The sequence below is a fragment of the Zootoca vivipara genome, chromosome 3 (genome assembly GCF_965207765.1).
Source record: "Zootoca vivipara chromosome 3, rZooViv2.hap1.1, whole genome shotgun sequence".
NCBI lineage: Eukaryota > Metazoa > Chordata > Lepidosauria > Squamata > Lacertidae > Zootoca > Zootoca vivipara.
Genome location: NC_142586.1, coordinates 13,837,490 through 13,863,263, shown reverse-complemented (window position 1 = coordinate 13,863,263; position 25,774 = coordinate 13,837,490). Strand labels below are relative to the sequence as shown.

Genomic DNA, 25,774 nt, shown 5'->3' with positions numbered 1-25,774 from the left:
CTCCCCGCCTCCACAACAGTATGTGTATAGTTTTTAATTGTTTTTAAATCGTGGGGTATTTTTTCCTTAAAAAAAAAGTGATTCTTATTTTCATCTGCAGGCTGCCTTGAGTCCTGTGGGGGGGGGGAGGCGAGATATAAATAAATATATATGTAACAATGATTATAATAAAAAGCGGGGCCCTCCCTCTCCCCCTGCTCACTACCATCTTGTTAAACTAACGTTGATTTCTCTCCAGCCTCAGCAACACTTCCGCCACTCTTGGCCCCGCATATGGTGAAGGCACTGTAGCAGGAACCGGAAGTCAAAAAGACGCCGAAAGAAGCCTTGCTTGTCGGGCTTTCTCTTCTAACCTCCAACCCCCGCATCCCTTAGCGTTTCCCTTTCTCGCAGAGGCACAAGCGCCCGGCTGACGACAAGCACGCGGCGGCACGGGTGCGCATGCGCGCGCCGGGAGAGAGAGCCGCAAGCCCGCGCTAACGGGCGGGTGAGTGAGTGTTCCCAACGCAGCCCCAGGCAGCGCCTGCGTTCCCGCCACGCGCCGACGCAAGGCCGCGCGTGCGAGCGACGCTAGGGCAGCCCGGCCTCGCCTCGTTGCGCCGGCGGGCTCGAGCCCCAGTCTCCAGACGCTGACGGAGGAGGGCAGCGCTTGGGGAGCTGGGGGGCGGAGCTTAGCAGGGCGGGCCGGGCCCCGAGGCTGCGCTGGAACCTCGTCCGCGGTGCCTGAGGGGTGGAAGCGAGGCGGGAGCCTTCGAGCCGAGCGAATAGCTCTCCGCCTTGAATTCAGGGCCTCGCCGGCCCAGCAGCCAGGTCCTCTCCTGGGGGATGTGACAAGACTCTTCGCCCCGTATCCTGGGGCTGCTGCTCCCGTCAGGTCCCAGGCAGGGGCTCCCGTTGCATAGCGCCGCGTGGATGAGTCCATTCATGCTACATCCCTCTCAGAGTAGAGATGGCGCTTGACATTTCTCCTGAGTCCTGCCGTGTGAACTAAGGAAACTTCCCCGCCCCCGATTTGTGGCCATTCATGTGGACCATCCATCACCACCTTGGTCTCTGTTGGCTGCTTAGAGCCCAGCTGCGCCCTGCAGCTCTCCTGAGCTTAAGTAAGACCAAGTTGCTTGAGAAGGTTTGGTGGCCTGTGTGTTGAAGTCGCCTCGGGCGTGATGAGATGGGGTTGGTGCTGCGTTTATTGCCACCTTTCTCAGTGTGTGCTTTGCTTCAAGCAGGCTTGCTGTGAAGTAAATGCTATACATGAGGAGAGAGAGGGGAGACTTAATGTAAAAAGGAATATATGTGGTCCAGCAGTAAAGCTACCGCTACATTTGCAAAGCTAAGCAGGCTCTGGTATGGTTTCAGATTGCATGGGAGACTGAGATTCCTGAGTAGATGACCCCTGAGGTCCCTTCCAATACTCTTAATTCTATGATTATATTAAATAAAGTCTTCTATGATTTTTGCATTAATAACATTCTGCACTTCACTGACAAAATGTTGCAGTAGGTTTTGAGATCCTAAAAGGACATGCTGAAATAGTTAACATTCTAATACTGTGCCCAGGTTTTGTGGCAGAGGTGGAGTTTCAGAAGGGGAAGGGAGCCCCTTATTTTGGGGTGACAATTTTATTTTCAAAATGATAGGTCACCGGCTGAGTTTTTTATTTGAGAGAATTGTGATGTTCCATTTGTAAAACACATTCCCATTAGAATTATCAAACTAAGAAGGCACCTAAAGGTTTTCTGTGGTGGTTTTAAAAACCTAACTGCTCTCTATTTGTTTCTACTTTTATTTAAAGGCCAGCTTATTAGCACAATGGAAAAGTCAGATATGTGATACATGACTATATTGTAGAGTGTTGTCACATATGTAGGCTACTATCTGGTGTTTCCTATAATTGTTTTGTACTGAGGGGGGGGGTCATCCTACATGGAATGATAGTATTTTCACAAAAAATATACTGCATGAAATCTCCCATGGACAGAAAAATACTATACTGTATGCTTATTAATTTGTTTTCAGGGAGAGTCCTCAGCTGTGTTTTCTCTTGGATGGAACTATGCTATTCTCCACAGAAGATGGTAACGTTGAAGTATGAGCATGGAAAAGGGGATAAGCTCAGTAGAAGTTCTACCCTCCAGATCTTCACACACCACTGCAGTAGGGGAGATGGTGAAAGAACACGAAGCAAAGCAAGCTCAGAAAGGGAGACGAGTGGGATTTGTACTTGTCCATGCAGGTGAAGGCATGTGCGGTGTCCCATAGGAAATTTGTGTACAATATTTTGGGGGAAGGTGGGGGGTAGAGAAGAAATTGATATGCAGGAATTTGCTCTCATTCAGGGCTATGCTTCATCTCATTTAAGATAGGAAGTACGATGCATATATCTTTGCACTTCTCATTTGAGCTGGAGGCATCTCATTTTATGTTTAATGTCATATTCTCCTGCGCTTTCTCATTTGAAAACAAAAACTGTACTGGCCCCTTTTACATTTGTGGCCCAGTGTGGGAGCTGCTTCTGCATGGTGGTGCAGTTTCACACTTTAGCGTTAGGCGTGTGGGTGGGTATTTCTGATGCAGCTGGCACTCTGCTTGGAGACTGGGTGCTGACTGAGTGCTGAAGATGTACATGTTCAGTCCCTATTCTTGAGGTTGCACTGTGCATGTCCTTCTACTGCTGGATTGCACTAGGTGAAGGCAGTTCCCCCACTGATGGCAGTGCATATGAATGAACTTTTAATGAGATGGATGCTTGTTAGCTCCAGGAAGCAGCTGGGCTGTATTTTATATTGGTGAGGAAAGGTTAGTTCCATTAACTTTAGATAAGGTGGGAGGGTCTAACTAATTGAATTAATCCCTTCTCTCCCCCTTCCTTGATATTAGGTGCAGGGTATCATTCTGAATCCAAAGCCAAAGAATATAAGCATGTGTGCAAAAGAGCATGTAGGAAGGTAAGAGTTTGCTAGTTTTGGAGCAAGCGTTTAAACTTTTGGAACTTGTTGCTATATTTCTTCATGAAGTACAGAATTGAAATGTTTCTCTTTTCTCCATGTATACACAAGGATGCCCCCTCCCATAAATATGTAACATAAATTCAAAAATGTCATTCATCTGATAGCAACTTTGAACATTTAAAATTAATTTTTAAATTTAAGTGAGTTTTCTACACAATACTTGAGAAAGTCATCATCTTGTGCAAAAAAAAAAAAATGGAATGCTTATGTTACTTGTGTAGTGGTTCAGCTGCTTCAACACCTTGAGATGCATTGATCTTTTTGCTCTTCTTAATTTTCTCATTTTGCAAGATGTTTTTGATAAACTTTGGATCTTCACAAATTATCTTTTTGTTAGCTCTATATACGCTGTAATCTTATACATATGTACATAGGAGTAAGTCATGTTGAAGTTTGTGAGACTTCTCTTATGGTTGCACTGTTAACTATTTTATTTCCATTTTTTCTCTTATTATGCTTGGTATAGTTATAGTATCTGACCTAGATGGCATTGCACTGACTAAAGAGTAACCTGATTCCTTGTCTCTTGTATTTTAACTTCAGCTTTACCGCTATTTAATATGTTTTAAGAGTTTTAAAATCTCAATCTTATTTGTATAGTTACATATTTAGAACTTGCTTAGGAACAGCCATAAAAATATTTTTCTGAGTTAAAGTGGGATTTTGTATTGCTTCTCACTTGGGCTTTCTTGAACCTCTTGGAGGGAAGGAATTCTCAAATTGGGGAATAACAATTGGGAATATCTCCTTGTATCATTGTTAGGAACCCAAGCTCAGCAGTCTATAGAAATCATGATAGGAAGTGAGGAAGGCCCAGAGGTAATCTCTGTCAATTGGAGCTCTTCAGATGTGTCTCCAGTGTTATAGTAAGCCACTCCAAATATTAGAACATCAATGGAAGATGTTCCTTGTGGATCCTCTCCCCTTCCCAGTCCATCAGATGTTTGGATTGCTTTTAGTTGCTCTGTTTGGAATTTCACTTCACTCTACTTTCTGGACAGAAAGCCAACAAATGTCTAATCTGAAAGCAAGCCTTATAACAACTTTTTCGCCCAGTGTGGCATTAGGTTAATGCAGTGTGTGTGTGTGTGGTGAAAATCTGTTTCAGAACAGAAGTATGCTTTCTTTACAAATCCATAGTTTGAAAATTATTTTCTCATTATTGAGTGGTTTGTTTCCTATTTCATACAGTGAAACTGGGGGGAAATTCAATTTTTCTCTGTGTAAATGGTAGTGCTGGTATTTTAATGTCCTATTGTTATCTTAATATGTGAAGTACAATGTAGTCAGTGGTATTATGTGGTGCCTTAATTTAATAATAGTGAAATAAGTGTTTAGTTCCTTTATTTCCCTTCTCAGAGTACTCCATACACCAGGGATGGGGAACCCCCTAGATGCTAGTGGATGGCAGCTCCTCTATTCCCAGACCATTGGCCAGGCTGGCTGGTGCTGATGAAGTCTAGCAACATTTGGAGGACCACAAGTTCCCCATCCCTGCCCTGCACCCTTCTTGATTATAATTATGCTTTGTAATGTCTGTCTCAGGACCAAGTGTCTGGCCTTTATTGTATAGAAGATTTAGCATGTAAAAAATAAGAGGCAAAACTTTATATCCTAAAAATTCTGTCTTCTAGGCAATTGAAAAGCTACAGGCTGGGGCTCTTGTAACAGATGCAGTGACTGCAGCGCTAGTTGAACTAGAGGTACTTCTATTTATTCAGGCATTCACTCTTTTGGTTGCAGTTTGTTGACCATATTTTCCTGTTTAGCTGCCCTATATTAAATGCATTAACTTTGCAACCAATGCTATAAGTCTTTCATATGTGAAAGGACAATTTTAATATAATTATATATATATATATATATATATATATATATATATATATATATATACATTTTTCTGTCTGCTTCTACTTATTATTGCTGCAGGTGTCATTCTTTTTTTGGAAAGGGAGGTGGCTGAGCTTATCACTGTGGGTGCATTTCAGCCTTTTGTTGTTTTTTCTTTGGAAGTTAGGGTTTGCTTCCTTAATGTCTGTTTTAATCATTGTGGGGAGCCACTACCAATTCCTAATGTGCTTTCAATAAAGACATGCATCTGTTTTCATAAGATGAGGGACAATGCCATAATAAAACACCACATTAATTCCCTAGGTAAGACCTGGAACAACTAATCTTGCTACCCTAAAGATGTACAATTTAAATTTTAAACAAACATGTTTTTTTTTTGTTATTAAGAATATGCCATCAAATGGTTGGCATGTGCATGGAAATTGATACTGCAGATGAGATGGGTTGTTTCTGGATAGATGGGTGAATGCCAGACAGAGCTTTCCTTTCCGAGCCAGCTTTGTCTGCTTTCTTTTTCCTGGCCTCTGCTTCTTCCCTCTCTCTGTCCCTTGGTGGTTCTGCCTCACCTTATCTGCTGTCTTCTATATGCTCTTCGTTCTCTTTGGTCTTATTCAGTGGTAGTCCACCCCTGTGACCATGTTGGCAATGGTGGGAAGCAATCTTAAGTCTTCTCCCAAATATATTTGTAGGCCTAGCAATAAGCATTACTACAAGAATGGCTTTGCCTCAACTTCACCATAGAATCCACTTTCTTTAACTTGGTTACCTTTCCCCCCTGCATGTCTTTTTCTGCCTTTTAAACCTTAATTGGATGCTGAAATGTATCAGTTGGAATATGCACGGTGCCCCACCTTGCCCTTTAGTCCAGCTGTGGGGAGCCTTTGGCCCTCCCAGATGTTGCTGGGGAAAAAAAATATATGGAAAGATCTGGCTTTCAGTTCTTGATAGTTCGTCTCTATTTCTCAGTTCCAAGGGGATCTTGGAAGCTGTGAATAAACAAGGGTTTACAACTGGTAGAAGGAAAACACTACTTTCCATTCTGGCTGAACTATAATCATATGAGCTATTAATGGATTTGAGTTGGGAAGGAACTTTCCCTCGATATCAGATCAGGGCCTTTATCAATGTTGCTACCAGTACCTGTAATACTGATAGGAAAGTCTCTGAATGTAGTGGAATGAATAAGGAGCTCCTGACTGAGGTTACCTTTTTATTTTTTATTTTTAAACCTTTTTTTTACAGAGACTTCTACAGCGTAGACTACCAATCATCTGATTTTGTTTGAATGTGAGAAGGGGGGTGGGGAGAGATGATGTGCCTTTTCAGGCAGTTGTCTCCTCCCATCTGCTCCCCACTCAGTTCTGCAGAGTTTACATATTGTCGATTACACAGGATTCCAGCCAGTCCAAGAGGCATCACTTCAAAGACTTGTCAAGGAGCAGGGGTTTCTATTGATCTTTTATGAGCTAGCAGACAGTTTGCTTGTGGTATGCTGGCTGTTTTTTGCTCACTTTCTGTGTAGAAAGAACGTAAGCTCCTTGTGCCAGACGATGTGACTTCACAGAAATGCAGCCAGCTACTTTGTGAACCAGAGAGAGCAGTTTGCATGTTGAGAAAATAATCTGCTGTGATTTAGTTGTCAGTGACCGCTGTATTTCCTAATATTAAGGTGGCCGATGTTGATTGCAGGTGCTTGCCAGATGGGGACATACAATTATTTTTACTTTCCTTTGGTGCGAGCAGAAAGTGTGATGAATATTTGTAAATACAGCATGAAGGAATCTAGAACATCTGCAATGGGTACTTAACGGGACAGCTCAAGCTGCAAATATTAATGCTGCGAGTGGGAACTCCCCTGCGTCCCCAATGTGCAAATCCAGAGTTCCAGATATTTGGGTGGATGGAGAACTGGAACATGCTTTTCTTCATGGTTTGCCATTTCCTGCAAACCACACTCACCCGTGCATCAGCTGTTATGTCTGGTGATGTCAGCCAGGCAGGAGGACAGAGCTTAATCCTGTACTGGCTGCATGCCTGTTCTCAGCGGGGAGTAAGGTGCTTCTCAAAGCATGCTTGAAGCACCTTGTGCACTTCTCCTGTAACAGGGAGGGAGGGTGCTGCCTGCTCACAGAAATTTCAAGCAACATTTTTGAGAAGTGATGTAAAGCAGTCCTGCTGCTCTTGTTTCAGCTGAAATGCGATAACGGGCTGCCTGAAAGCGCTTCTCAAAAACGCAGTTTGAAGCAGCTCTCCTCTCCATTTAAAAGAAAAGGGGGTGACTACTTCCAACAGCAAGGGACGGGGGTGGCGCTATGGTCTAACCCATCGAGCCTAGGGCTTGCTGATCAGAAGGTCGGCGGTTCGAATCCCTGCAACGGGGTGAGCTCCCGTTGTTCGGTCCCTGCTCCTGCCCACCTAGCAGTTTCAAAGCACGTCAAGTGCTAGTAGATAAATAGGTTCTGCTCCGACAGGAAGGTAAACGGCGTTTACGTGTGCTACTCTGGTTCGCCAGAAGTGGCTTAGTCATGCTGGCCACATGACCCGGAAGCTGTCTGTGGAAAACGCCGGCTCCCTCGGCGTAAAGAGCGAGATGAGTGCTGCAACCCGAGTCGTCCGCAACTGGACCTAATGGTCAGGGGTACCTTTACCTTTTACTTCCAACAGCACTTCTGCAAAAGGCTTTAAGACAGCCCCCGTGTTCATAATTCAGGCTGAAATAGAAGCATGGGGTTTGTCTTACAGCATGTGCAAGTCTCCCTGCGTCCCCCTCTTTAACTTCTGAGATCAGGAGTTTAAAAGGGATGCGGAAGACTTGCACAGCTGCATATTTAACAGGTGGGTGGCCCCAACCATCTGTCAATCATATGATGTCATAATGCTGTGTGATATATAAGTCAAATTTGACCCATGGGGCTAATCCTAATAAGGATCTGGCCCGAGAAGCTGAAAAGCCCCCCCCCCCCCGGTTTATGTGGACCTTAATCAGATGTTAATTTCTCTGTATTGCTTCTGGAGTTGGAATGCCCAGGACAGCCTACAGAATTGATTAGTTTTCTTGGCATTCCCAGGGATATCACATACAAAGTTTTGCCTTGCTCATGACATTTTGTAGATTGCTCAGAGAAGATAAATGTGCTCAGTGTTTTGCAGTTACCTGTTGTTGCTTAAACACAACAAGATTGTTCTTGTTGTTGGTTGTAGAAATAAAGGGAGGGCTTGTGAATAATTTCAAGTGAAATAAAAACCAAATAAAATATAGTGTCAAGTCAAGTGCATGCTGTTAACTTTCAAGAAAGCAGTGATGAGACAGTTTATCTATTGACGTACCTTTGAATTATTATTTTTAAGCCTGCCGTATTGCAGGCTTTGGTTGTTGCTTAGCCTAAATTTTTATTTTTTATTTTTATTTGAAAAATGTTTTGTACTGAGCTTTGCGGTTGGCTGGCCATTTCTCTTAGCCTTTTCTCGCTCCTTTTTTCCGAATGAAAGAGAACTCTTATCTGTTTTCTTAACAGATGACTATTGTATTGACACGTTTTGGAGGACTGGGAAGTCTATGCTGAAGAACACTAGAGGTGGCAGTGACATGCATTGCTGCTATAAAAGATCTTTCACATTTTAAATGTGACTTTATTTTAATGATTGCAGCTCATAAAATGAGACTTTCAAATCATTCCTTCCCTTCTTTCAAAAGCATGGGTAGTCTTACATCACTGGGCTAATACCATTGGTATTTAAATGATACATTTGAGTTCATTCTTCTCATGGTAATTGACAAAGTTTAGAGAAAAGACCATTTCCCCCAGGTGTTATTCTTTTTCTGACTATTTTGGGCAGTGTGAGTGTGACGTTTTTCCTATGATGCCCTAACATTTTATCTGTGATTAAAACACAGTGGCTTCAAAGCATAGCCTAAGATTTAACATACCAAAAGATTCTTTTTTGTTGAATATCATAGGTTTGCCACTCCCATTTTCCAACTAGGACTTATTCTATTCTATTCAACTCCAGGGGTTGGCAAGGTTTACCTCATCTGGGCTGGTTCACTCCAGAGGAGATCCCCCTCCCCATGGATCCCCCCAATGCATGGATCGCGCGTGAGCGGCTGCGTTTTCCGGTGTCTGCATCTGTACAGACACGATTTCCGGTGTCTTTGTCTGCGCAGATGCGATTTTTGGCACTGCGGAAACGAGTCCCCGCGCCACGCTGCACCGGTTTAGCGCAGCATGTGGGGACTCACCGAGCGGGCGGCTCGGTTCGGGGGCAGCTTGTGGGCTGGTTAAACAACCCCTGTGGGCGCCTGTGGCCCATGGGTCTTCGGTTGCCTACCCCTGATCTACTCCCTCTCCCAAGTTGCTTGTCCTGTGGTGACATTATCAATAGAAAGGGTCAGTGCTTTTTTCTAAAAAAAAATGTTTAGGGGCAGGGTGGATTTGATTTAAATCAAACTGATTTAAATCACAATTTAAATCACGATTTAAATCACTAGTCAGTAAGGCTTGATTTAAATCATAGTTTTCTACATAAAGACTAATTCTTGCTGGTATAACTTTAATATGCAAGTAGATGAAGATTTTTAGAATAACAACTTTTCATATTAGTTTTTTATCCCCAGTTTAATAGGTTAATCATTCATATTTCGACAACTTTACTGTTGTACTTAGGAAGGAGAAAAATATTCATTACCTTAATAATAACACTTTAAATAGATTTATTCAACTGAAACAATAACATTACAGCATATGTTATTTGCTTAAACAAACATCCATGTTTGTTAACTAATTTGGCTAAACAAAAACAAAATATATATATTTTAAGAAACTTAAGACTGTCAGCCCAGCCTACACATGAAAAACTTAAATACTGTCCACTCCAAACAATCAGAAAAATATTGTTTCTATTCTATTCACTGAACTTCTTGAAACTTAGCAGTGAAGGGGTTGTTTCTGTATTCATAGGTTTGTAGAACAATAGGATTAAGGTCTTTTTCTCAACTCTGTTCATGTTATAACATTTTTGCTGTGAAGAAGAGGCATGTGATCTCTGTTGAGTCAAATTCAGTTTTGAGAACTGCAAAAGTAAACCAAGCATCTGTGATAATATCTTGTAGGCAGAGAAACTGCCCAATAATCTTACAAAAACCTCTGGAAGAGCATGACATTGTGAATGGATTAATGGAATTTATTTACCCAAAAATTAAACATATACAACCTTATTCTACATAATTTAAAAAACTAATCTTTATTTCATGATGGAATAACCTTTGGATGGTAATATATTTTCCTCAAAAAGCATTTTATTTAAAAAAATCCAATTTAAATCAAAAAAATCGATTTAAATCAAAAAAATCTGATTTAAATCAAAAAAATCGATTTTTTTGATTTTTTTAAAAAAATCATTGATTTTTATCCACCCTGTTTAGGGGTACAGTACTCTCATTTTCATTCAAGAAAATCACCATTTTATAGTTCAAATCGGGAAAAATAAATACAGTAAATGGACAAAAGTACAAAGATGCACAAAATGTTTAGGGGTATGCGTACCCCTGCGCACCCCCAGAAAAAAAGCACTGGAAAGGGTCAATCACCATGATGAGGTAAGGACTGGTTGGAGCAAAAGTGGAAGACTATTTTTGGAGCAGACGCGGAAGTAGGAACACGCTGTGTGTTTGTAGTGAAAATGTTATTTACCGTGAATTTCTGTTCTGTTGGAGGACATTCTCTTCTTATGCCTCCTCTTCCAGCAGGAGGAGTCATCCTGCCCTCCAGATCTTCCCTGCCTTAGATGGAATAGAACGGGTCTTTTGCCTATCTGTGGAAAATTCCCTTTTTTCCTCTACATTTGCTGTGAGTTCATTCCTTCTGTTTCCTCCTCTTCCCTTGCTGTGTTTGTCAGGTTTGTTGTTTCCTTCTTGGGTTTTTTTAATGTTTGTGTTCCCCCACAAACACCCACCCACCCACACCTTGTGTGTTGCCTTTGTTTGTTTTTACTCCCGGGGTGGTGGTGGTTTTCCTATTTATTTTCTCCAGTTTCCTTTTTGGCCTCCTGGTGAGTCCTGTGTTACTACATCAAGCAGGACTACCATTGTTGGACACTGAGCACCCTGATTACTTGGTAGATTTGGCAGGGTCCTGCATTACTCCATCAAGGAAGATCACCATTATCGTGAAAATGAACTCCTTCACTCCTCAGTGGCAATTGCAGTGGGTCCCGCATTTACACTGCCAAGTGATATTATTGTCTTCCTGGAGATAGGCTGCTAGTGTTGATTTCACCCTTGGTGAGTCCTACATTTACCACCTCATCAAGTGGGACCACAATTAAACAGGCTTTGGGTGCCTTTTTTGTTCTTTATGGAATGCACCTGTGATTTGTACTGACAACACTTTGTACTGAGCTTACATCAACAAGCAGGGTGGGTACCCTCTTGCAGAGGTTGCTTTTGTATGAACTGAGTTATCTTCCAAATAACTTAAAATCTTCAACAGTCCAGTTAACTGACGTTTTTAACCTGTGTGATTTATTCAATGGCTTAATTCAAACAATACAGAGATATTTCTGGGACAGAGAATATATCCCTTACCAGAGACACTCCTCCAGCTCAATCCAGTATACCATTAATCATGGCATATTGTAACCCACTGAGTCTTTGAATTGTCAATATGAGTTTGTTTCCAGCACTGTGATCAAGGCTTCCATACAGATCTTCATAAAAAGAATATATTTGTTTTTTTGGAACATCTGAGGAAATGTGCTAATTTAAGAAGTTGCTTTGTTGCATTGGCCACAGACTTTTGATCTGATCTGCTTATTTTGCTTGTTAATTAGTTGCCAGTTATTTGTGTAACTTTAATATATTGAACCATTTCAGTGTTTCTTCGCAGATGTAAAATACCACCTGCAGTTTGGTTTTGAGGAATGTTTTATTTCTAGCTAGAGTAGAGAGATGAATAGAAGTTGTAATTCGGGTTGTGCAGAACAGAAATGGGAAGAGAACAGAAATTCATATGGTGCTGTAATTTACTGATGTTGTGGGATACCGTTGTGGGATAGCTCAGTCGGTAGAGCAAGAGGCTCTTAATCTCAGGATTGTGAGTTTGAGCCCCATGTTGGGCAAAAAGATTATTGCATTGCAGGGGGTTGGACTAGATGGCCCTTGTGGTCCCTTCCAACTCTACAATCCTGTGATGTTCCCGGAGCCTGTCTCCAGGTGATCCCTTGGGCCAGTCCCTCAGCTGCTCTGCCGAGTCCAGACTTTCCTTAAAAGTACTGTCTGCCATCATGTACTGGCAGCAGTAGGTCTCTCTCTTTATATTCTTCCTCTAGTACATCTACGCAAGACACATGGAATGAGATACATTCACCTTGGAATCCAGCCAGACCAGATCATAGAGAGTTAAAACATAAATATATATTTGCTTATGAAAAATAATATCTAAAACAAGTAGCCATTGTACACAGAATTCTCATATTTTTCAATATCTTAACATAATCTTCTCCACAACATCTATGCTTTTATGCATGTGCTTTCATTATCTCTGTCATCTCATTCCTCTTGTCTGTTTTGCTCATACTCTCTCCTTTTAGTTGTCATTTCCAAACCCCACCCTGTCACTCATTCTGCTCTGCCGAACATTCCGTTTGGCTTCCCTAATGTCAATCATCCTTGCATTGACACTCGACAACTTTTGAAGATTAATGCTACAGGTCTTAATGGCCATTGCCTATTGACACTTTTAGGAAATAGGTATTCATACTATCACATGTTCTCCAAACTGGGGAGACCAATTACATAACCACATTTTAAAAAGTTATTATTTATATATACAGTCATACCTCAGTTTAAGTCTGCTGTGGTTTGAGTACTTTCGGTTTAAGTACTCCGCGGACCTGGAAGTCCAGGTTCCGCGGCGCGTGCATGCGCAGAAGCGATCTGCGCGGTTTGCACATGCGCAGAAGCACGTTATCGGCGCTTCGCACACGCGTGGAAGTAGCACTCCGTTTAAGTACTTTTCGGGGAGCGGACGGCTCCCCGGAACCAATTGAGTACTTAAACCGAGGTAGCACTGTACAGTACTTCCCAAACAGATACAGTTTATTGGTCTCTGCCCCCCTTTGGCTTATTTTCATATAATTGTAAGTAGCCAGTTGAGTGCTCGAGAAAGAGCTGACAATAAGTAAATGCGAGAAATGAAAGAGTGCTTGCTTATAGTGATATCTCTGTATTGTAACACAGAGTGCCTCTGGCTCATAGTTCAGTCACACTATTGGGAATGTAGTAGGTTGTATTCTAGAGCCTTTTATATCTTTGTCTTTCCTGAAGGAGGCTGAAATGCTCAGTGGACACTGCTACCTAGCTATTACTGTGATTACAATAGGTTTGTACACAGTCTCATAAATGCAATAGTAAGGATTTGTTTTTGCAGAAGCTCTCTCTCTATATATGCATGTATATAAATATATCTAAAACCAATAACTTCATATGTCCCAGAGGCCTGAGATTTTGTTTTTGACAGTTCATAGAGAGATAGATAACTGTAGTTATTTAATGATTGGTCTTTAGGCATTGTATGTAATATTAGCCCTGTGTATGAGCAAGCAGGTGTTAATTGAACTACTGTATATCCATGGCCACTGAAATAATGTTTAGCACATAATGGCCCAGTTTCCATATCGTGGTTAACTGGCTCTGTGAGTGGAGATTGATGCTGCTGCTGCTTCGCTCCTTCCGTAGTGCATGTGGGAGCATCGATGATCTGTGGCTTAGCATTCTGTCTGCACCAGGGATTGTGGTTTTGTTTTGCTCCAAACAAACCACAGAGTGAAGGCAGGAACAAGCCTTGCCTACTCTTTGTAGTTTGTTTGAAGCAAAGCAAACCAATATCTCCAGTTCAGACGGAACACTAAGCTAGGGATTGTTGATGGTTACTTCCAGTTGCACAAGGAGAGGGAAGCCCCATGTCCCCAGTCAACAATTAACTATGTCTTACCATGATATGTACATGCAAAGAAAAGCTGTGCTGGAATCTCAGAATTCAAAAACTTCTCAAGGTGTTACAGCACTGAGCACAGTTATGAAACTGCCAATATATTTGCAAATAAATATTGGATGGAAAATATTGAAGAAATGTAAGTGATAGCACATGTGACGACTATATGATTAGAATTATGAACTGCTGTTGTTATGGGAATAAGTCAGTGATGACATAATTCTCATTCTCACTGTGATAAGCTATGCCTTAAGCTCTGAATACTTGGTTGATAAATGCTTTGGCTGGTATTGATAAAGAATATCAGTTCATTGTGATGGATTGATCTTGCTTATTCACCAGAACAAATCTATGATCATTCTGTTTGGGAGGATTGTGTGTGTTTTGCATACTGCTTAGAGAATGCAAAGTAGTTGTGTGGGTTTTTTAAAGTAATAAAATCAATTGTGTCCTTAAATGTTACTCCCTAATTTGGAGGCTGGGATGGAAGGAGGAAGAGAAATGACAGTGCAACTTGGGCAGATTAATGGTCTCATCTTAAAAATGGCATTGCTTTCAAGGCTTTGTTTGGTCTTTTATAGAACTGAATGTTTGTAGCTGGAATAATTAACATCCTGTGTTATATGCTTTATTTTCTAGTAGAAGGGATACCAGTAAGTTTGTTGCAATAAAGTTTTACTGAAATATGAGTGAAAAGTTAGGCATGGCTAAGTGAAGTCCAACTTCAATAGGGACAGAGTTCGACTAACTTGCTGTGGATCTAATCCAAAGTACAGTACTTTAATCATAGCTGTGGATTATCTGATTTCTGCTGGCCTACGTAAGGGTTATGATGACAAATACTCTTTATTTCCACACTTCAAAGATGTTACTTGCTTTGTAGTGTTGGGGAAATGAGAATTTCTTCCATATGAATAGTTTGACAGACTTGTTTCTTAAGCCACACCGCCTTTATGAGATGTGTAAATGTGATAATAAAATGGCTAGTTAAGAAAGAAAATAATAGGGTGGCAATTTTGCGGAGTTGGGAGAAACCACTTTATCCTTTATTTAAGGGGTATTAAGCACATAACTTTATCATCCAGCTTGCAAGTCCCCAAATGTTTCACACAGCCCTGCGTTCAGCTGTGTACCTTACTGACCCCTATTCAAATTCTAAGCAATTCATATCTGGTGGCCAGATCTCTTTACCATGATGCAAAATGTCCATAATTGCAAATTTCCTTGTGGTGGCAGCTTTATTAACCCCCAACTACCTCCTCCTACTAGAAGAGTAGTGGCTGAGAAACCCCCACGACAAATGCAACAGATATAATCCTGGACAATATGCACAGAATATGGACAATATGCATACTGTACTTGGTTTTCTGGTTGCATAACTATATATAGACAGTTTAGTTTGGAGCCTCTTTTCTAACATGCTTCATATGTTATGCAGCATGGAACACATATTTGCACGGTGTGTGAGGCTCTATATTACTTTCCATGCATATATGTAAAGCTTATGTTTATTCATAAAAGTCTAAATGAAACTGCCTGAACAAGACTTCTTCTTGCCATACTCAGAAGCAGTTGTCTTTTTCTTCATTTTTAGCTTGAACAATCAAATTATTTTTATCTATTGTAAACTGTACACAGGCAACTCCCTGTTTGCACGGGGTTTGCATTCTGGGTCACAGTGCATGTTAACGGACTTGCCTATACATGTTTTATTTTGTCTTTCTCTACAGGCACAGGTACAGACACATTTTGTTTCCCATATTTATTTAGGTTATATTTGCCATTCTTGCCCGGAGAGAGAGACGAAATCTCTGGTGGATAATCCAGGGATGCATGTTTATGTGTTAGAACTACTTCCAGTATATTGGATGAAATCTGACACTAGAATAATGATGCAATTTTAGCATTTGTTACCAGGGTCGCGTCCTCTCCCCCCGTTTACCCTCTTCATGTGCTCTGCCAATTTCCATGTTCGAAATCCATTGAAATTGTTTCTCTGGTCTCTTATTCAGTTGTTGCAGATAGTGTCTCAAACACTTCCCACCCTAGCCCTCTTTAAGGCTGAAAGCAAAGTTGCTTTTTTCTCCACCTGCCATTCCTTTGCATCTTCCTCTTCACTCTGCCCCCTTCATTGACTTCTCTCCTGCAAGGAAACTTGAGTTTCAGCTGGTGGGATGAGCAGCATGTGCTGGGAGGCCAGTTGGCCCCAGTACTCATCATTCAACTCCTTTGATAATATGCATAATTATGGATGGTTTGCCTTCATGCATTTTTTCTTTACATTTCTTTACAGGATTCACCCTTTACTAATGCAGGAATGGGGTCTAACCTAAACCTTTTGGGTGAAATAGAATGTGATGCCAGTATCATGGATGGAAAATCACTCAATTTTGGAGCAGTTGGTGCTCTCAGTGGTATGTTGAGCAAGCTCTAAAAGATGGAATGTGTAGATTCAAAAAGATAATTGAGTATATAGTTGGAGTCCTACTATGCTATAAACATTGTGCATAACGTTACTTCAGATCCTATTACATGAATAGCATTGCATGTGACGAAGAACAAGCACCGTATCTTTTAGGCATTGTGCAAAATAATCATTTGATGGCTATTAGCCAGGTTTGTTTTCGCCCTTTCGATGTTATTAGTTTAAGGTTTTTGCCTTCATCTATCCAGTCTCTGTTCTGTTTTTAATTTTACATCTCTGGTGTTTGGGGTGCTAAAATAAGGCTTATTTTTGAGATGTTAATTGCAAAGCCAAGGAATAAATGAACATTTTTTTCTGAATAACCATAGCTGCCAAGTTTTCCTTTTTCTCGCGAGGAAGCCTATTCAGCATAAGGGAAAATCCCTGTAAAAAAGGGATAACTTGGCAGCTATGGAATAACTTGTTGAGTTAATTGGTTTAAATCCAAGGTAATTAAAACTATCTGGAGCACTGCATAACCATTTCCTTAAATGACTTTTTTCCTGTTCCCAGGAATCAAAAATCCTGTTTCTGTGGCAAATAGATTGTTGTGTGAAGGGCAGAAAGGAAAGCTGTCTGCTGGCAGAATTCCACCTTGGTAATTACTTTATACTGTTTGTTTCTTATTTTGGGCAGTAATGCATACAATATTTGAAAGTTACTCTTATTAAAAGAAGGCTGATGCTTTTTAGTGTGGATCAGTAATAGCATGCTTTTAAGATGAGGACTGGCTTTGTTGTTGATCTTGGAACATCTTGCATGCTTATTACAGCTGTAAATAGCATAACTTTGCCTTTTATCTTTAATATTCTGTTCTAAGTCTGAACTTCTTCCTCTGTGGTTGTTTATGCAGATATTTACACTGCTAAGCTTTTGTTTCTGATGTTTCGGGTTCAAAATATTAAAAATCCAATAAATCAGACCTCAAAGCTAAACATAGCTTGTTGTTGTGAAATGTTACATTTGTGCTAAAAGGACAAATGTAACAAAAACTCTGGAAGCAACAGAGTTTTAAACTTACAGAATATGCTCTCATTTTTCTTGAGGAAACAATGGTTTCACATTGATTTAAGTTTTGTATAGATTTGAAGGTGAACTATAGTTATTCACATTCACTACAGTTCTAATAATTTTCAAGTGTGGAAGAATAAGGACATATTTACTATAAATTTTAGTAATAATAATAGCCAAATTATGGTCTGAATATCCTGTTCAAGCTGATTAGCTTACATGATATATCATTCACCTATAAATGTAAAAATAGGTGAAAACAGCCAAAAATCTTGCCAGAGAAATCAGGTTGAAATAAGTTTTCCTACGGTCTATATAGAATGTTGATAAAGGAGAAGATCTCTTGATAGAGTATAGGGCAGGCTTCCCCAAACTTCGGCCCTCCAGATGTTTTGGACTACAATTCCCATCTTCCCCGACAACTGGTCCTGTTAGCTAGGGATCATGGGAGTTGTAGGCCAAAACATCTGGAGGGCCGCAGTGTGGGGATGCCTGGTATCGGGCCTAAAGTGCTTAAAGCCCCTGATCCATAGGGGTAAAACAATGTCATATCCCAAATCTGTTTTTAACAGGGATCACGTTCAGTCATACAGTGGTACCACGCAAGACGAATGCCTGGTGCAACGAAAAACTCGCAAGACGAAAGCATTTTGCGATCTTGTTGTTGACTTGCAAGACAAATTTTTCTATGGCCGGGCTTTGCAAGACGATTTTTTTTGCATTTTTTTTGCTTTGATTTGTTTACATTGGCCAACCACAAGACGAAATTTTCGCGATACAAAACAGCTCGCAGAACAAATTAATTTTGTCTTGCGAGGCACCACTGTATTCCTCTTCACAGAGGGCTTAAAATACTTGGGTCTTTCTCTCTTGAGGAGGCAACAACAACCGAGTGGCAAAATGATGCAGGAGGTATTATGAAATGGTTTTTACTTTTTCTCAGAATACAAAAATTTGGGCTTTTCAAGGGTAATTGGTATGTGGCAGGTTTTAAGATAAACAGAATACATTTTGTGTGCTGTGTTAATAACCAATGAATAACCAAGTTGCAATAGTAGTAGCTGGCTTAAATAATTGGCTACTTATTCGTTGTTGCTAGTCATGCAGTCAAAGTTTGTCTTCCCCACCCATTTTGTCTTCCCCATTGCTAGTTTTTTAGTTGGCGAAGGAGCTTTCAGATGGGCAGTGGATCACGGGATACCTGCCTGCCCTCCAGGTGTCATGGCAACAAGTGAGTAAACTGATCCTAGGAATTCTTGTTCTGAGAATCTTAAGGCACACAATCAAGAAAACATTCATATCAGTGGGATTTAGGCCGCTAAACACTTGGATACTGTTCAAATTAAAGGATCGTAGTCACACTGGATATTTATCTGCATAACAGCTAAAATATTATCTCTGGAGCTAAGGAGGTTTTAAATAGTGTAGCATTGTCAGTCTCACTTTCAGATACTTACTCTTAATTATTTTCGTCTCTGCCTCTCCTTGGTTACGCAGTTTATAAGCTGCCGACCTGATAGCTTTGCTAAACAAGCTTACTCTCGCTGGATTTCTAGTAATTGTGCTTTGTAATCTTTCTTTTGCCAATCATTTTACCCCCAGCCAGCTTTAGAAGGGAAGCTGCAGTACCACTTCAGCCTCAGTGCATTTTTGGTACACTCCATTAAATGACTGCTAGAGGGTGCTGTGTGATTGGCCAGAGTCAGATTGCTTTTCTGAGGATTAGGAACATGTTATTTTGTTGTTGCTGTGATTGCACTTAAAACTGTTTCTAGGGCTTATAGCATGTTTCTAAATTTGTTTTGGTGATTCCAGACAATATTGTTGTTTTAACGTTGGTGGTGAAATAGACATGGTGATTGCTCATGGCTTGTGAAATTGTTGGATATCTAGTGAAGCCTATCCTGGTTAATTTCAGTTCACTGCAAATAGAATGAATCTGAATAACATTTCTGAAAATATAGAGTATAATTAAACTGAATACACGGTTGAGGGTGGGGGAAAAATATTGACTTAATAGTAAATTTTTGACCAATCTGAATTTGAGAGGGTAATTTAACCAAGCTTGCATAATCAGCAGTTGAAAAGACCATGTCTCCAACAGGTGGCTAAAAAAATTCTTTTAAAAAAGTTCTTTTAAAAAGTATGGGTTAGTTTCCATTGATACATTAAGTTCAAACAAGCAGAAGTAAACTGATTTTTAGATATAAAATAAGTCATTGGAACAAACCAGAAGCCATCATTGTGCATCAATAAATTTTGCTAATCTGGTTCAGAAAAATATTCAGATTATTTAAAACAAATATAATTGTTTTAAATGCACAGATACTCTGTGACTCCCTGTGCTTTATTTCTTCAGACCACTCATGGGAAGAATTTATAATATCTGTGATTGACATACAGGTCAGCCAGCTTACACTTCAGGGCCTGCTGCTGGTAGTTGCCATTCTCCCTCCACAGGTATCCAGATAGGTAGCTGATTCCTGACTATCCACAAAGGTCAGGATACAGCTCACATAAGCATACATGCACTTTCCTTACCATATGTAGTTAAGCTTTTCCACCTTCTACTTCTGTCCTGTGTTACGTGATCTGCAGCAGATACCAGCTATCAAGTGATGAATCTGACAGATCTGAACCATTTGGAGACAAAGAACAATTGAACCAAAGAGATTTATTTAGAGGAATTAACAGTTTCAAGTTTATCAAAGGAAACACGAAAAGAGTGTTCAGTCTTACAGTGTTTCTTTCATATAAACATTAAGTGCCATATATTAGGGTGACATACTAATAGAGAATTGATAGGCACCCTGTCCATCGTAGGGAGCAAAAGGATTGCCCTCCCGATCTTGGCAGATGTCATCACAAGCAGTGTGTGTCCACAAAGTAGCCAGTCAACACCTAACTTCAAACAGGTCTATATCAAGAAAAGCATTCCTTTGAAGATGGAGTGACATCCCATTGCTCATGGGGAGAAATATCCTCAGCAACCTTTGAAGTATTCACTGTTTCATGCATGTATGTTTTATTAATGTTGCTGCGAATGTTGATAGGCTGTAAGTTGCTTTGATTATTTACAAGGAAGGCAGGGTAAAAATAATTTAGAATAAACAAGTGTGTATTCGTTAACATTATGTTTAAATTCCCTGTGAGGGGGAATTTCATCTAAGAGTCTTTTAATCATTTTTAGACAGTGTAACCATGATTGCTGACCCCCACTTTTGTTAGAATAAAGTTGAGCTTGTGTTGAGATAAAAGGTCAAAATGCCAGAGATGGTCAATGCAGTACCCTCCAGCTGTTGATTACCTCCCATCAACCCCAGCTGACATGACCCAATGGTCAGGGATGATGCGAGTTGTAATCCTATAGCACCTGGATGGCACCATTCTGGCCACCCAACCAATGAAGATGATTGCATTAAAAGGAAAGATTGCCACCTTCCAAACACTTCCAGTTTGGAAGGTGGCAATCTTTCCTTTTAATGCAAGGCCACAACCACGATCCCAGTGCATGATCTGAAGGCACATGATGAAGCTAGCAAGGCAGGGGCCTGGTCAGTATCTTGATGGGAGACAGTTTGGGAGACCTGTATGTTTCTGTGAGTTCCATTATGAAATAAAGGTGGGGATCTAGAAATGAAATAAGTAAGCTAGATACATAAATGGATATAGAAGTGACCGCTTGAATCCTCTTGAGATTTTTCTCTGAATCCTCTGTGCAAAGCAGAGCAGTTTTGCAGACCCTTGCCCTCTATATTGGCTAGCATTCTTTTTATATAGGCAACTCCCATTTTAGGCGGAAATGATATGTTCACAGTCATGCACATGCTCACAGTGCTGCCCCTGGAAGTTACCCGGAAGTATCATAAAAATGTCACTGAAATGTCACTAAAAGTGCGGAACAGGGGCGGGGCAGAGTGAGAGTGGAATGGGTTGCTTGCAGGCTTTTTCAACGGGTTTCCAAATTCACACAAGCTCGAAATGACCCGGAATGCAACACCTGTGCAAACGGGGAGTTGCCTGTATTGCATTTTTATTGATAAGATAGAGAAATTAAGAACAATTATGTTCAACACAAATTTTAGAGTTGATCACATTTTAAGGAGAGCCATGCTGCTCAATACTTCAGTAGTCGAAACAAAATAAAAAAAAACCTTCCAGTAGCACCTTAGAGACCAACTAAGTTTGTCATTGGTATGAGCTTTTGTGTGCATGCACACTTATTCAGAAGCGTATTTGAAGAAGTGTGCAAGCACACGAAAGCTCATACCAATGACAAACTTAGTCAGACCAACACGGCTACCTACCTGTAACTAATACTTCAGTAGTTAGTGGTTTACTTTGGGTAAGTTTATACAGTGGTACCTCAGGTTAAGTACTTAATTAGTTCCGGAAGTCTGTACTTAACCTGAAGCGTACTTAACCTGAAGCGAACTTTCCCATTGAAAGTAATGGAAAGTGGATTAATCAATTCCAGACGATGAAAAACACCCACTAAAACATCAATTTAACACAAAATTTACTGTCTAATGAGACCATTGATCCATAAAATGAAGGCAATAATCAATGTACTGTACTATAAAATAAATAAGACAGTATTGTAGATGAAAAAAATTAACATTTATAGTGGTACCTTGGGTTAAGTACTTAATTGGTTCCGGGGTGCCATTTTGCTTCACTGCTCCCCCTGCTAACCTTTAGTCACACTGGGGAGGAATTGGACTGGCTTTGGGTTATGTGGGAACCAGTGCTTGTGATTTGTTTTCCCTAGACAAACCATGATTGAGAAGCCAAGAAGCAAACTAAAAACACTGGTTTTGCACATAACATGAAGCTAGTCTCTAGTTTTCCCTGTTGCAGCAAATGATTAGCAGAGGGAAGAGCAAAGCAGGGAGTTCAGAGCAGTGTGCACGCTGCTCATTTGCTTTAAACCTGAGTTTAAAATAAGCTGTGGTTTAGTGCAACATGCCAGCTAGGCCAGTTTTGGGTAATTTGTGTTTTTGATTTTCATAAATTCGTGTTTATTCAGTGGACAGGATAAACTACAATCTGTACATAGATCTGAGTTGCCAGTACCAAAGTGTAGTATTTAAAGAAGATGTCCTTGGTTTAATTCTTAAGTAATTAAAATGCCATTAAATATTTTATAGGACTTAGTTTAGCAGCTTTTAAGAGGAACAAGAGGAAACTGGAATTGGCGGAAAAGGTGGAAACCGATCTTTTTCAGTTGAAGAAAAGAAGACAATCAAGTGAAAAGGTTGGTATCTGTTCAGAAAGCTATTGGTCACCCTCAAATCACTACAGTGCCAAGGACTGAGGTTTCTGGGAGCTCTTGTTGCTATTGTGAATTGATAGTCAACACAATGTTGCAATATTAACAATCATTATATTTTAATGGAAACAGAGGTGTGCATGCATGCATGCTTGCTTGTGTTTGATTTGTCCTTCCAGCAATTTCCTTTTCTGGCTCATTGAAGGCTGCTCTGGAGAGTTCCATGGCCTTTGGGAGCAGCTTTATGGTGTATCTCTGTGTGAACATAACATGTGTACAGAGGATGAACCACTTGCACTCATAGCCAATATGTCATAAGTAATTTTTCCCCTCATCTTCAGGGAATATGAAAATAGAACTATCAAAGGAATCTACTATTGTTTGCAGAACAAATAAGTGTGCCTTACCATTATGATTTGTTTATATATTTTACTATTCATTTTCACTTTTTCAGAATGTGCATGACAAATGCAAACATGAAAAGATAAATATCTGTTGAAAAAATTTCCTCCAGTTTAAGATTTTGGTGACCATTTCTCACTTTAAAGCATTTTCTGTGGATCTGGAAGGGGATGAAATTTGAAATACCAGGTAGGTAAACATGTCTGGACATTTATCCAGCATTGACCTGGCCCAGAATGGTCCTCTATAGAAAAATTATAGCTGGGTTTTTTTCTTTACTAAGTGGTTATTTCAGCACTGTAGTTTTTACCTGCTGCCAACTATATTTTGAATACAGTTTTGCTGTCAGTAATTAAAAAGGAAAAATGAGGTGTACTGTAGAACCTATTGCTCTGTTTCTCCTTTTATGGAGAAACAAAAGCAAAAAACAAACAAAAAACTATTCAAGCTACTGCATATGCAAAAATTCATGTCTTTGGAGTATTGCTTATGTTTTATATCCAAAAAGACTAGGAGCATTAAAAATATAAAACTAAGGAAAGAGGGATTTCAGTACAATTTATATATTAAAGGTCAAGTCAATGCTTACATATGCCAGTACATGGACTTACCAACCTGCTATTTGAGATTTGGAGGGTCTTCTGACAATACTTTAAGGCAGCAGTTCCAAGCTCCCCCTCCCCCCCTGTCCCCACTGACCACTTGAAATTTTCTGGGTGAGTCTTGGCTTACCATTACATGCAAATGGGACCAGTTTCCAGCAGAGCATGAAATAACTCCTGTTGCATTGTACTATAGCTTCTTTAGTGCATAATAATTTTGAGTGTGTACGTAAATTCATTTTTACATCGTGAGATAATTATGTTCCACTTAAAATTTAGAAATTGAAGCCAGGTTTTAAAATTGCCTTGTGAACTTCATAGTAGTATATGTACTCCAACGCAAGCTGTGATTTAGAAAATTGAATAAATAAGTAACTGGATTCCAAAAGTCTTTTGTTAACAGATTGAACAGTTCTCACACACACACACACACACACACACACATTACGTTTGTGTGTGTGTACACAAATTGTTTCATTATTGTGTTAGAATTACATTGTCTTTTTAAATATTTGGGATTTCTTTGACCAATAGAATTTCCGCTTCCTCTCCCCCTGTCTTATAACACTGATGCAGGATTTGATTCACAGTTACTCTTCTGCAAATGGAACTGTAATCCGGTAGAGGCTGTCAGTTGGGGAAGGAAAGGATATTTCTCTTTGTAGTCAAATATGCCACCTTTCTTCCTGTTCTATTGGGTCCCCCTACCCTCCAGAGCAAGTTTCCAGCGCAGTGGGCTACGGAGGGAATGACAAATCAGTGAAAGTCTCCTGCCCCCCCCCACTTCACTGGAAGTGTCCCATGAGTGGTATTCAGCTCATGAGAACTCAGAATTCAAGCGACATGACAAGAAAGAGAGAGGTGGTCATGCATGTGAAATAGCTCATGAGGGGGGCATGGTATTTTGTCTTTTAAATCTGCCTGTTTTATTTGACTTTTTAGAGTGAAGGTAAGATTGTATATAGGACGCGGGTGGCGCTATGGGTTAAACCACAGAGCCTAAGGCTTGCCGATCAGAAGGTCGGCGGTTCGAATCCCCGCAACGGGGTGAGCTCCCGTTGCTCGGTCCCAGCTCCTGCCAACCTAGCAGTTCAAAAGCATGTCAAAGTGCAAGTATATAAATATGTACCACTACAGCGGGAAGGTAAACAGCGTTTCCGTGTGCTGCTCTGGTTTGCCAGAAGCGGCTTTGTCATGCTGGCCACATGACCTGGAAGCTCCCCCGGCCAGTAACGCGAGATGAGCGCCGCAACCCCAGAGTCGTTCACGACTGGACCTAATGGTCAGGGGTCCCTTTACCTTTAAGATTGTATTGCTTTATTACTGTAGCTTGATTTTCTGTTGTGAAGTCCCCTAGGATCTTCAGGTGAAGAAGAGTGGTATACAAAATAATCAATTAATAAAAAAATTATAAAGTCGTGTTGCATTTCCTATCTTGGTAATATTAAAATGGAAACGTTATATTATCTTACATCTTAACAACTGTTAAAAAAATTCTGTTTGTGTAATAGGACTTTCTTAGCCCTCCTCTCTGTGCCTCCCCCCCCCCCCAAAAGCAGCTCCTGAGAGTTGGGGCAAATGTTGGGGCCAGTGCAGGCATGGGCAAATGGAGTTGGCACTGAAATCCAGGCCCCCTTCCACTAGTGCTAGGCACCTTGTTATCTAACCCATTATTATTATTTTTACTTCCTGTGTGTGTGAGAGAGATAAGTTTGATGCTCAAGAGTGTGCCCTTTGCTCTGTTTTGGCAAACACTAGATTAGCCATCTGTAGAGTTTACCGGTATCTAAAGACCCCTCCATTAGCCTCATTAACTTTAATAGGGAGGCTGAATAATGTTTAGTAACAATTACTGCTTTGGGCACATTCTGAAAATTATGCAAGTCTGTGTGATTAAAGAATTCTAAAAGGAGAGACCTCCTCTCCCCATGCTTTCAGTGCAATGTAGGTGAGCAAGTGTGTGATCCTGAATTTTTTGCTATTGATTGTGAAGACAGAGCTTGTGGGTGATTAGGGTTAATTAATTGGCAATGGGTGTATTCTTTTGAATGGAATGTGATTATGCCTACAAGCTACAAAAGCTTTAATCTCAGTTAATGGTTCTCAAATGTTTTCGTAATAAACCTTCTAACTTTTAAAAACCAGTTTGAGCCTCCCTCTGGCAAAATAGAAAG

At 40.4% G+C, this 25,774-nt stretch overlaps 1 protein-coding gene across 4 annotated transcripts in view; it reads left to right on the top strand.

Moving 5' to 3' along the window:
• Positions 1 to 321: 321 nt before the first annotated feature.
• The window catches only part of TASP1 (taspase 1), a 57,323-nt gene continuing 31,870 nt past the window's right edge, over positions 322 to 25,774 (top strand). The window contains exons 1-8 of one of the 4 annotated variants that reach the window (XM_035110063.3): positions 322 to 487; positions 2,017 to 2,233; positions 2,878 to 2,945; positions 4,643 to 4,711; positions 16,143 to 16,263; positions 16,827 to 16,911; positions 18,476 to 18,555; positions 22,475 to 22,581. In XM_035110063.3, the coding sequence (XP_034965954.1) occupies positions 2,089 to 2,233; positions 2,878 to 2,945; positions 4,643 to 4,711; positions 16,143 to 16,263; positions 16,827 to 16,911; positions 18,476 to 18,555; positions 22,475 to 22,581 (675 nt within the window). In that variant the 5' untranslated portion in view covers positions 322 to 487; positions 2,017 to 2,088. Of the gene's footprint in view, positions 1,104 to 2,016; positions 2,234 to 2,877; positions 2,946 to 4,642; positions 4,712 to 16,142; positions 16,264 to 16,826; positions 16,912 to 18,475; positions 18,556 to 22,474; positions 22,582 to 25,774 lie in introns of all 4 variants that reach the window. The other 3 variants (XM_035110065.3, XM_035110064.3, XM_060272424.2) reach the window with 3 other exon arrangements.